At 42.3% G+C, this 13,724-nt stretch overlaps 1 protein-coding gene across 1 annotated transcript in view; it reads right to left on the bottom strand.

Moving 5' to 3' along the window:
• Window positions 1-4,574: 4,574 nt before the first annotated feature.
• Window positions 4,575-13,724, bottom strand: part of vash2 (vasohibin 2) — a 40,416-nt gene continuing 31,266 nt past the window's right edge. The window contains exon 8 of the mRNA XM_083789754.1: window positions 4,575-10,262. Within this exon, the coding sequence (XP_083645880.1) occupies window positions 10,193-10,262 (70 nt within the window). The 3' untranslated portion in view covers window positions 4,575-10,192. The remainder of the gene's footprint in view (window positions 10,263-13,724) is intronic.

Here is a 13,724-nt window from a genome sequence, read left to right as displayed (position 1 = left end):
CAAAATCTTTTTATTTAAGTCACAGGTAAAGGTTCATAGATAAAATAAAAAATAAAACATCAGATTTTAGTGTCAGTGACTCAAGAGGTAAAAACGTATAAATCACAGAGATCATGGGCAGACATAATGAAATAAATGACTATGTTGTTGTGCAGAACATGCCCCTTCAAGACAAAAGAAAAACATTTTTCCCCTTCAAGTCCCAATTCCCCAGCCTAGTACTCCATCTCTTCTCTCAGATGTTCTTTAATAACATTGGAATTTGATGAGAGTGTTTGTGACATGGCTAGCTATGGTCAATGGTAACATGGATATTGGAGTAAAACCGTGTAAACACATCCAATAGCCTTCCACTGCAAAATAATCAATTTCCAAATGTGGTTCACACTGTCACACATCTAATTTGCTTTGGAACATGGTTTAGTAACAAGTCAACAGCATTAATCTTTGCAGAAAATAATAGTAACTTTTTCCATCCATGTCTAATACCAGAAGATGGTGAGTAGGTAGCAGTCTGTCTAGCAATTATCATGAGATACTGGATGTGTCTGTAGTTCATCTCCCTCCTTATGGTGTTTTATATACTGACCTCTACACTAAGCCAACTGACCGAAATAGCCTACTGAGAGCTGACAGCTGTCACCCTCTACATCTAAAAAAACAGCCTACCGTATAGCCAATTTTGTAGAGTCAAACGTATTTGCAAGAAACCTATACGGATTTGAACCGGCATTTGATAAATATGCAGGCTAAATAAAAAAAACGGGGCTATTCCAATACCCAGATTGACAACGCCCTGGACAAAATCAATCATAAACCCAGGACTGATTTATTTCACAGACGGTCAGAAAACAAGACTCAGTCAACCATCTTCTCTACTACCTACTCTAAAATGTCAGAAAGGTTCAGTCATATTATAAAAAAACACTGGCATATTTTACAATCGGATTCATTATTTAATAACACCTTTTCCAAACCTCCTCTGATTGTTTTCTCTCGGGGTCAGAGTCTTAGAAATCACTTGGTCAAGTCCGATTTAACCCCTGTCCCAACCCCTACTCAACGTGTATTGGCTCCTATTCGGCTAACTATAAATGCGGCTCCTGCACCCAATGCAACAGCACTCGCAAATGTCATAAATTTAAGCATCCTCATTCTGGTAAGAATATCCCCATCAGAGGCATTATTACCTGCACAACTAGGGCTGTCATTTACCTTCTGACATGCCCGTGTGGCAAGGCGTATGTAGGTATGACTTCTCGTGAATTAAAAGCACGCATAGCGGAGCACCGTAGCACTATTCGGTGCAAGAATATTATATATCCTGTTGCCGCCCATTTTGTGGAAGCCAACCACCCTGTATCCCCTCTACACTATATAGGCATAGAAAAAGTGTCTGTACCTAGAGGAGGACAGATTGATCAGCTTCTGCTTAAACGCGAAGCTTTCTGGATTCAGTCCTTAAAAACACTATCTCCCCTAGGCCTTAATGTAGATTTTGATCTCAAATCTTTTTTGTAAAAATATAATACAATTAAAATATTTTTGTACCTAATACTTAACCTTTTAATTTATCTTTGGTAAACCCTTCTTTTAACCCCAACTGTGATCTATTGCCAGTACATGGATTTAATACACTACAAATCTTTGAATATTTTTTATATTGATTGTATTGAATGTAATTAATTATGTACTTTATTTTGTATAGATTTCGCTGTTATATTTCACATTTATATATCTCTTGTAATTCTTAGATACATTGTAGTGTCTCTGACAAGGAATTATATTCCAGAGCCTCTTATGAGGCCTTATAGTCAGTTGAGATAAACTCTTGTATGTGAATTTGAGACACCACATGACCATGATCCCTACCTCTCATATCACAGGGACAGGTCTTACTCAACCCGTGTTCCCCTACCCCCTTCTGATTGGTTGCATGACTCTCTGGCACCATATTTAACTTTAAGTGTGAACTATTATGTGCCCTGTATTCCCTGATGAAGGCTTAACCGCCGAAACGTTGGATGTATTTCTGTCTTACCTGCTGTCCTAATAAATATTGGCACTCTGGCTATTGGTGTATGCGGCCACCTTCTTGTTTTTTCAAGATCTCCTCTGTAGTTCATCTCCCACCACCAGCATCCTGTGCAGGAAACAAGTTGTCACGTCTAGAGAAAGCTTTTATTCGCCTCAATCATTAAGAGTATCGCAGCAATAACAGGATACAACTGATAAATATTAATGTGTTTTAGTAGAATAGGCAAGCCTTCACAAAGTATTCCTTCATTTGGAGGAAGGAATAAAGTTGAAGACTGACTAATGAGTTTGACCTATGATTATTCATGAAGATGCATCATAAAACAATTCAAAACACATCCAACATCTTATCAGCATACAAGAGGGAGTTCAACAAACCACGTGCAACCCAGATTCTGCACAAACAAGGGACTAAATTAATTTTGCTCCTATGCAACCAAAATGTGGAACGCCCTAAAAGGACCACTTCACTTTTGAACTTATCTTCATATAATTAGTCTTCAGTAATGTTCATGATAAAATACCATATAGGCTACCACAATATTTTCCTAATTCCTACTCAGTCTGTGTCCCATAAGCACGAGGGCTGTGGGCAAACGGTGGCTTTTATTCATTGCAACTTTTCAGGAATAGAAAGCCTGGATGATGTCACTGGTGGACGAGTTTATGAACTGCCCACAGCCCTCCTATGAGACAGTCCCAAGTAGATTTCTTTGGGGCATTTTATCATCATAATAGTGAGGACCAATTACATGATAGGTTAAAAAGTGGTGAAGTGGTCCTTTAAAGTTTAAACCACCTTGGCACCTTATCAAAATTCTATATGAAAATAAACCACAAGAAACCTATAGTAACGGTAACGGATCATAGCCTATATTGTCCCTCCCAATTCTCCTTCATGTTTGTACCGGTACGTTCCATCACCTTTCTGTAGGCCTACTTTAATTCTGTAAAGGGGGAATGACACTGTTTCATCCATACATTCAACAAACAAACTTGCCTTGTGTCTTCCTGGCTTGCAGCTCCACAGCTGAGATTGGTCCCAAAATTATTTATCACCCAAATTTCCTCAGCTGACCCAATTATGTAAAATTAAAGGGCCAGTAAGCAGTAATGCATGTCAACAGTTCCTGAATATCAAATGAGGCAATGCGAAAGACCATGGTTAGTCGTAGGCTACTTTATTTTCTCCCCGTTCACTTCTATACGTTGCTCGTCAGTGATGTCACGAGGCTCTTTCACCAGCCCGATCTGATCACCTGGCAGATCAAAAGCAGTCAGCGCCATCTGCTGGCAAAGTATGGTACAAACATTCTCCCTTTCTTATATTTTGCAGTGGACAGACTTCATGCTTCAATTGTCAATTAGTTCATTTGATAAAGTACTTATGCACAATTATGTTTAGAACAAAAAGGGGTAGGCTACTAGTATGTGGATGAAATAATGTTAAAGATTTAAAATAGTTTGGATGTTAAGATATGCCATCATGCCAGCCTTTTTCATTTTTGAAAATGTGCAGAATATTTCTGGATCAGTATTCAGTAGCATAAAGGCAAATCATTTTTGGGAAGGGCCCTCGTTTGAAAAGCTCACACTGTGATTCATTTGAGCTTCATGTAAATCGGCTATTTTCCAAGATCGTCTGCACTAGGGAGCATTTACTAACGAATGTCCGTTAGTTCTTATACCCAATAGCCATGAGAGAAGAGTCTGGTGAGCAGCAACCAGGGTTTCTTTATCATTTTTGTATTAGATTTTCTTCAGTTAGGTTTAGGCATAGTGTTTGTGATGTTAGGGTTAAGGTTGTGTTTAGGTTTACAGCCATATATGTTGTAGACCGGGATCCCCCTGGCTTGGGCTCTATAGCCTATTAGGTCTGCTCCCCCCCCCCCTGCTTCAAATCTGGCCATCGAAAGAATTAGCTGTCCTAAAAGCTTACAGCACTTCAAAATTGTGAGCTTGTAGATCTGCCATTTCCGTGAAAACGTTTGTCCTAGAATAGGGATGCTGTAGGCTTCACATGGTTAAACCTAATTAATTAGCACTGCATGGGGCTGTAGTCATACATAAAACCAATGAACGAATAGGACAACTCTCACCACATTGCTCCAACTCTCATCACATTGCTCCAACTCTCACCACCACATTGCTCCAACTCTCACCACATTGCTCCAACTCTCACCACCACATTGCTCCAACTCTCACCACATTGCTCCAACTCTCACCACCACATTTCTCCAACTCTCATCACATTGCTCCAACTCTCACCACCACATTGCTCCAACTCTCACCACATTGCTCCAACTCTCACCACATTGCTCCAACTCTCACCACCACATTGCTCCAACTCTCACCACCACATTGCTCCAACTCTCATCACATTGCTCCAACTCTCACCACCACATTGCTCCAACTCTCATCACATTGCTCCAACTCTCACCACATTGCTCCAACTCTCACCACCACATTGCTCCAACTCTCACCACATTGCTCCAAGAAGTCCAGCAGGGAACACAAATGATCACAAAACAGCAGGGTTAAAAACATAGATCATTTGTTTTATTACAACAACACATGCTTGATAAAAAACAAACTGTAACAGTGGGAGAGGGCCACATATACTGCAACAGTAGGAGAGCTAGAACTATCCATGGGCTCGTGCCCTGTCAGACCCTCCTTCATTAGGTTCCCATAAGAATACAAAAAGCACGCCATTATCCTCGCACACACATTCTGGGACGGATTCCACAAGGCTCAATTCAGAAAAAAAGTGGACTGGATTCTTTACGTAGTAAATCCAAAAACAGTCAATAGTGGTTTATAGTGTGGGTAAGGAAGCCAGTTCTCCAAAGCCCTACAATGAGGTGCTTCCATGTTTTCCAGTGCTACAATGAACAAACCAAAGTTTTGCTCAGTCTCATTCATTTGGCTCCAAACTAGCCCAGGGGTGTCCGATTTGTTCGAAGTGCCATGATGGGAGCATTTGTTTGTAGTGGTTGTGGGTTTGATTCCCACTGGCCACCACAAAAACAGAATACATTACACTGCGTTTTTATTCACTTCAGCCCACGCCAGACTATGGACTTTGACAAAGAGCCGGGGGTTGTTGCGTTTTCACAGACAGTTTCTCTACATCATGTAGGAGCATAGAAAATAGTCCGGGAAAAAACAAAACAAAACTAACTTTGTTTGGACAGTGATTCTCAAACATGATCTTGTGATCCATAGTACGGTAGGTTTCCGTTAACTGTTTTTGTATTTGCATTTGTTGGCTTAGGCCCTCACCTTGGATGTGGGTATCATGGTTTAAACAGATTGTCTTTCTTTTTTTCTTTTTTGCCCAGAAATCTGCTGTGTGCAGTAGCACCACCTTTAGAATTAGAGCACTAAAGAAAATATCTAGCATTAAGAGGAAGCTGGGAAACCAACTGATGTCAACAGCACTAAACAAATCAAAGGCCTTCAACGAGACAATCTGCTACAAGGAGTGAATGTGCTTTTGCATCATCATACATAGTACAATCAATGAATCAAACAGAAATGTGACTTTCATCAAAAGAAGGAGAGTTGAACACATCACCTCAAAGAATAAAATAATAGGTAAAGAAAAATAAACAACGTTTTTCACTCAAAAGAAACCCCAAACAAAGTTGCATTAAAGCATGAACGTCAAGTAAAAAATGCTACATTGCTTGAGTGTTGCAGACCATTCCCATACAAAAGAAGTTCACCCTGGCATCGTAGCATCATACAGTGTGGTAGCCTGTGTCAGTACAGACAATGCTTTGTGATATTGGACACGAGTTTATTACAGTACTGTAAAAACATTTCTGAGTATTACACGTCATCTGGGTGTAGCATTGCAGTTCAAAACCAGGTACAGCCCTCTGAACTTGGGAGTAAAATCAATTTAAAATCTTATTTTCATATTTGTATAAAAAAATGTCACGCTCATTTATCATTTAGACATTGAGGAAACCGTGTGTCCCTATTGTGCCCTTACGTTACAGTGCGTTTTATCATTTCAAAAAGCACAGTAACCAGGCATCAATAAAAACATTATCATTACTTTTCTTCATTGGTGAAAAAAAGTGCTGAAAGTAACGCTCCAGTTTACTATTAAGTAAGCTGACCGCCAGGTATTTGTAATGTACAGTGGTGACTAAGTACCATGTAACCGTAGATGATATACAAAATACCGTAAAAGGTCCTTGCCGACTGGTTGCGTTTTGCAGGAAAAATGGCGAAAAAACGCTGCTAGAAATCTGAAAATCGCAGCAGTGTGCACTGTTGTGCCAGAGTTAAGAGACCGTCCTACTTGATCATATGTGTGTGTCTACTCTCTGCATTGTGCTATGGCTGGCTGGAGTCCAAGTCCCAGAAACATGCATCAAGCATGGTCTGCTGTTCCTACTGCAGTGTTACTGCGTCAACCCATAAACATTCTGACCTTTATTCTGGAAGTGTAAGCCAACGATATGTCTAAGTTAGTAAATTCAGTTGATATGTCTTAAATGTCTGTGTGCATTTACTGAACTTGGTGAGTAACAGTGATTATGCCTATGGTTGTTCTTTAGTATTGAGATGATGTTAGACTACATTTATCATGATGACACAGAATCTGATGCAGTACCTTTCCTTGTGTACTTCTATACTGTATTTAGGGTGAGAAGTTGAACCCACATTGAATCATAGAGGGTGAGTGGGGGGGGGTATATTATTGGCATTATCAAATATGCAATTATTATAGTGTATGGTACTAACCATACAGTCGACCTATTTAAAAAATAGCTCAATCTAACACCTCAAAATGCATTGCATCAAGACGTGTGTTGAGCTTATAGATCTGCCATTTATGCAACTTTTTGGAAATTCTTTGACATTTAAAAATAAGAACTGACATTTGTTTTTTCTAAATTGGGAAGCGAAGTGGTTAAATATATACTCTTTTACAAAAGTATGCAAAGTATACAATATACAGTAAGTTAAAAACTGATCCCCCCGTGTACTGTAAATTAATCTATGGACCCCTGCACCCATATGATTTATCATTCCTTTAATTTGGCTTGTGGAAGACTTTAGATTGTTATTTTTTTTACCCCCTCCATAAACGTTGATTAGCTCTTTGCGTGCATAGCTTGTTGTCAAACCAAAAAGCTACAACAACAACAAAACATCTGACAGCATAATTTTCAGTTTCAGATAGATGGACACAACCTGTCCTTGAGGTAAAAGACACAACCGAACATTAAACAACAACTAAACAGCGACGGACGCTTGTCAGCGCCTGTCACAACCGTCCTCGACACTCATTCATGTGGAAGAAAAACTGTTGACAGCGGATGAGACATCGGCGTGTGCGAGTTCAAACTAATAATCCCATACATTCTCTGGATTTTGATAATGTAACGCAAATATGCGTAGACTGCCTCGCATATCGTCTCTGTCGGGAGGAAACCTCATTGTGTCCGAAACTGGATTCAAATTCAAAAAGAAATTAATTTACAAAAAAAAGAAAAACACAAAAAGTTAGAATATGGAGGTTTCTGCCCGACAGCGACGACCTTGAAGGTCCAGAAACTAAACGGTCCAGCAGACGTGTCTGACATGAGATTCCAAGCACGTGAATCATTCACAAAAGGCCTCATTAGGAGAATCTAAAAATAATCGTAATATTAATATATCTCATCTTTAGGAACAACCCCTATCATAACTTGCTCAATGCGCCGTATGCAGCGCAGGACACACTGGTATAGGCCACTGGGTACTTCATCAAAGCCTCACAGAGCTGAAAACAGACAAGCAGGGGCCATCGCCATGTTGGCTTGGTGATGGAAATTTTTTGGCCAAAACTCAATTCTTGCCACGGACATATAAAATGAGTATTATTACCAGAAACACAAAGAGATAGCCCTGAATGACCATAACAGGTCTGTAACTCTGAGAGTGTACACATGGAACCATTTGTACATTTGTAAGGTGTACAAATGGAAGGTGTACAAATGGAACCATTTGTACACTCTCAGAGTTATGGGTTCTTTGCAAATAAAACGTTTGAGAACCACTAGTAGTAGTGGACTCATAACCTATGTGGCATAATATCGTAGTACATCATTGTCATATATATTTCGAATAAAACCCGGAGACTTGACATTCAGTAATTGGGTATTATAATGAAAGAAAATCAAAACTTTCCCACGGACAAGTCTTTGCCATGGACACACATATGGACATATTGATGACCCCTGCAGACAAGACAACAACCCGCCTCTGTGAGTGAGTGCCTTTTGCTTTAATGTCTTCAATGACATGTACAGTACTATCAATGACCTCTCCCAGAAGGATATCGCTGATAATAATTGAAAAGATCAAACTAGCCAAGTCATACGATACGAAGCTTCCCCTTGATTTCAGATCGAGTAGAAAAGGAGAGAGCGAGCGAGTGAGAGTGAGAGAGGAAGAGCAGATTTTTTTGTCGCAGTATCAGTTCTAATGATCTCTGCAGAACTCTCCCACTGAATCTCGCTCTCCTCTCCTCTCCTCTCCTTCTCTGTCTCCTTTCATCCCTACCCTCTCTTCCCTTTCTCTCCCGCTCCCTTCTCACGTCTTCACTCTCTCGTATTCGCCCTCGGTCTTTGATTTCTCAGCACGCAGCACCGATCATGTCCTCCACATTTCATTTCTCAGCATGCTGCAACGATCATGCCCTCCACATTCTAAACAGGCCCACTGTGATCATTATGCGATGCCGGAACTTTTCAAAGCCCTCTCTCGCTCCCTATTCGCAAAGCCCTTCAGGAAGATGGAACAGAAATGGTCTTCGTTCGTTAGCTTCTGTTTGTAGCTCATTTGGTATCGTCGCCAAGCGACAGCACTGGGAGCTCAGCATGGCCACTTGCAGCGCAATATGGCCTCTAGTAGGCTAATGTGGCTTTTAGACTTTAAGCCCACTTTCGCACTACAAAAACCTTGGCACCCTGCAAGGTTGGGCGCAAGGGCGAAAACACAGGCCTCAGGGGTATGTGGTGATTAGAAATACATACATTAATTATAATAGTGGCGAATAAAGTTACACAACAGGCCCTCTGTGTGGCACAAGGTTGAGCAGCTGTTTGCAGTGCTTTGGCACAGACAGACATGTCAAGTGAGGGGGACCCTCAGGGGACCCTCCAGAGAGGGGATCCTCCAAAGATGTTTGCCGATGTTCGCCGGCGGTGGCTCAGGGGTAGAGTGGCCGGATGGCAACCGCAAGGTTGCCAGTTGGAACCCAGGCTCCCCCAGTGTCAAAGTGTCCTTGAGCAAGACACTGAACACCTAATTGCTCCTGATGTGCTGGTTGGTGCCTTGCATGATTTCCGCCGCCATCGGTGTATGAATGTGTGCGTGAATGGGTGAATGTAATGCACAATCTATGTAAAGTGCCTTGGATAAAGGCGCTATATAAATGCACCATTTACAAGTGTGAAAGGGGCGTAAGTCTCGGTTATAATTTAATTAATTAAAGTTTAATATGTCATAATTATTTGACATATAATAATTCAAATGTAGGTCTGTTCCTTTCTTTTTTTCCCTCTACATGAAAACAGATGGCCTACAAGCTCACAACACGAGATGCAGCCTAAGAAAAAGAGATAAGAAAACGGTCGTAGCGACAGCGATCTTCCACTGGAGGTCACTCTGAATAAGAAAGAACACCTGCATGGCTTATATGGCCTTTTCCCCCGGGAAGCAATTGATGATGCGCCTAAAAATTTACTCTCATCGAGAGGCCTGCGTTTACATAGGGAAGCGTGTGGTGCAATCTGACACTCCTGCGAAACTGTCGCCCGTTTCGTCTCGCGGCACGCGTGTAAACACGCCTGTTCACGCGAGGAGCGCACAGGTACAACTCCCCACGCGAAAGACCCTTTAGACCCGTCACAGACACACTGGCATACAGGAAACGTTCAGCTGGTTTCTGCCGCAATGGATCTTCTCATTGGAAGTGACTCCCTGTGTTCCATTTCCCGTCGGCAGTTTGGAGAGGTGAGGCTAGCGGAAAAGAGCGAGCCAGTGGATGGACAAGGACTCGTCAGGGAGGCTGGTTTACCAAGGTGGAAATGAGGAAGAGGATTCATAGAGGCAGGATACGAACGCAGAGCGAGAGCTCGGAGGTTCAGATCCGGATCTGGTAGCCGTCGCTGAGCATGCTGAGCTCTGGGGGTTTCCTGTCCACAGAGGCGGGCCTGGTGGGACGGACAGACAGACAGACAGACAGACAGACAGACAGACAGACAGACAGACAGACAGACAGACAGACAGACAGACAGACAGACAGACAGACAGACAGACAGACAGACAGACAACAGAGAAAACAGAGAAACAGACGCTGTTAGATACTGTACATAGCACAGTAAACAATTTTCTGCATCTGCATCACTTTCAGATTTTTCATTTCTAGGGTGTCACGGCACTCACCTTGAGAAACCTTGCAGTAGAGAGAGAGAGAGAGAGAGAGAGAGAGAGAGAACGGGTGGAATGGAATTGAAGACAGTGGGGCGATGGCCAGCGAATGGGAAAGGAGTTCAGAGAGATATAGGAGGAGAGAACGGGTCCAGAGCTACAACGTAGTAGAGAGAGAGAGAGAGAGAGAGAGGAGCCTCTGCAAGAAAGTCATCACTTTTCAATCTCACTGTCAGCCCCCCCCGCCCTACACACGTCTTTTCCTTCTAGCACAAGCGCATACTAACTGTACACAGACAATCTCCCTGACACCCACACACACACATACACACACACACACACGTGCACACATACACCTTTCTCTCTGAGCTCGCACATCAAAGAGAGTGTTACTTCTTTAAGCTGATCTACTGAGAGGACAGGACATTAGAGAGGAGAGAAGATGAATAGAGGAGAAAGAAGGAGAGGCCAGCTGGGCAGCTGACAGGTTCCCTCCTCCCTTATTACTTCTCTCATTCCATCCTCCCTCTCTCTCCTCTTCTTCCGTTAGCCTCCTTCCACTCTCTCCATTATTCACCCTTCTCTTCTTTCTTCCGCTTCCGTGTATTCACCTTCCCTAGTCTAATCACTCTCTCTCTCTCTCTCTCTCTCTGATTTAGTGCTATTGATTCCATCCTTCCAAAGACACCTGTAGACCTCACAGCCTTCAGCCAGCTCATCACTCACTCCTTGCTGTGTGTGTGTGTGTGTGTGTGTGTGTGTGTGTGTGTGTGTGTGTGTGTGTGTGTGTGTGTGTGTGTGTGTGTGTGTGTGCGTGTGTGCGTGCGTGCGTGCGTGCGTGCGTGCGACAAATTATGACAGATAAGGAGGTAGATTGGACAGATACAAAGAAAGTAGAAAAAAATGAGGATGAGAGAGAGAGAGAGAGAGAGAGAGAGAGTCAGGGAATTGTTTGAGAACACAGAGTGGGTAAAAATCCTGAGTATCCAATTCACTCTGAGGGGGCAACTATGGACTCGTAAGGGGTCGGTTTTAAATCCGAGATAAAGTAACACACAGGCTTTTACAGTGCAGGAGGATAAACATAGCATTGTGAGACACAGATGGTGCTAGCTAAGCTAACAGCCTTGTGTTAGCACAATGTTGTTGCAGCCACTGCATTCATATTGCCCTGCCTGCGCTATAGTGTCAAGCTTATCCACTTGAGGTGATTGAAATGTACTTGATCTGGTTTGTTGTGGGTTGACAAAATCAGTAGATAGGACTTTCTGAATCGTGGATGAATAGAAACAACATGCATCCTGTAAAAACATTAAAAGCTTCGAAAGGGATGTTCACACCAAGCACTATATTTATAACAATAAGCATTAATCTCATTTGTTTGTAAACCACAAATGCCCGAAACTTTTGACTTTCAAATGAAAGAATAGCAAAACTAGTAGATTGACAAGCTCAAAAACGTTTCCAGCTTGCAGATCTGCTACTTTTGTGTGACGCTATACAATAGTATGATCAAGTAGGGCACTGATTAATTTTCTTTTAGAAAAGTTATAATATGGAGATAAGAGGTTTTTGCCTTGACAGCAACGACATCTATAACGATAACTATACAATTCACCGTTGTATTTGTTGTCGTAGTTGTGGCGTAAACTCTGCCATCCACTTGACAATGATTCTTAAAACGACATCCCTTCGTGTCACTTTCTGTTGGTACTAATTTACATTTACATCTAGCTGAAGGCTGAGCACTCTCTGCTGGACACACTCCATCAACAGGCAACAGCATCATCAGCATGTCATTTTCACAGCCAGCTCTGCTCTGCTCTGCTCTGCTCTCACAAGCCCTGGCTGCTTGAAGCTAATGTCGACAATGATTATATAGCCTCTTACGGGACTGCTCCAAGCACACAGAGGGAAAAAAAGAGCAGAGTATCAAAGTATCACACACTTTTGTGTGATACTTTGTCTGCTCTTTTTTCCCTCCATCTACACCAAACCACTGCATTGTGCCCCTCACTCAGAATAGGGATGCGGGGCGCCCGGGCGCCCGCTGGCAAAGTGGTCCAGGCGCATGCCGCATATTAGGCTTTGGCCTGACAGCGCACATGTTCCGAGTCCCGTTCATGACGACCTTTGCTGCATGTCTCTCCCCTTCTCTCTCTCCCTCTTTCCTGTCAGTCTTCACTTGATACTATCAATAAGGCAGAAAAGCCAAAAACAAATCTTTAAAAAAAAGGAAAAAAAGAATAGGGATGCTACGGTTCAAGAAACACAATAAGTTTGAATATGGAAATAAAGAGTTTTCTGCCAATGCCAATGCATCCAACTATAGGTCAACCCGCTGAGGAGAAAATGGATGAGGACGGATAGGCGGACGGACAGAGGTTTCTTCAATTCTGAGTAGGATTAGATTATGTTATTAGGATAGGTTTATAGTAGGGTTAACACTGTATGGCTATAACTAATATTTGACTAATCAGCTTGTTCATCCAATGATTGGATGCATAGGCTCTGCCTTTTAGGTTCTGTGTCAACTGATACAAGTTTGCGCGCACACACACACACACACACACACACACACACACACACACACACACACACACACACACACACACACACACACACACACACACACGTTTCCCCCCAGTGTTGTCAGCTGTGTGCTAGGCTGATACATGACCTGTATTAGATCAACAGCTGCAGACTAGCTCCACACACACACACACACACACACACACACACACACACACACACACACACACACACACTAACATTACCATCAACTGGTGTCAGCTTAACAGAACTGTCTTTTCTGCCCTGTGATACAACAGATGACACACACACTGCACGCTCTTCTTCAGTGTCAGCTGTAGGTCGATTTAGCCCATGTATGTAACACTAGTCTGCTGCAGTGTTTCGTTGCACACACACACACACACACACACACACACACACACACACACACACACACACACACACACACACACACACACACACGCACACACACACACACACACAACATGCCCTGCAGATGTTACACCACAAGGGGGCAGTTCTGTGTCAAATAAGCACACAGGTGTCATATTATTAATTTCCAACTAGTTATTGGCTCATCTCATCCTGACAATCAGACTTCAAACATCTACATCTACAAGCTCACATTGTGAGCTTGTAGATCACCTATTCTTTAATACACAGTATAAGTAGTGTTACAAATGGTTGAAACCTGAAACAGATTTTTCTGG

This window comes from Protomyctophum parallelum (assembly GCF_964188405.1).
Source record: "Protomyctophum parallelum genome assembly, chromosome: 19".
NCBI lineage: Eukaryota > Metazoa > Chordata > Actinopteri > Myctophiformes > Myctophidae > Protomyctophum > Protomyctophum parallelum.
This window is presented reverse-complemented; position numbering and strand designations above follow the sequence as displayed.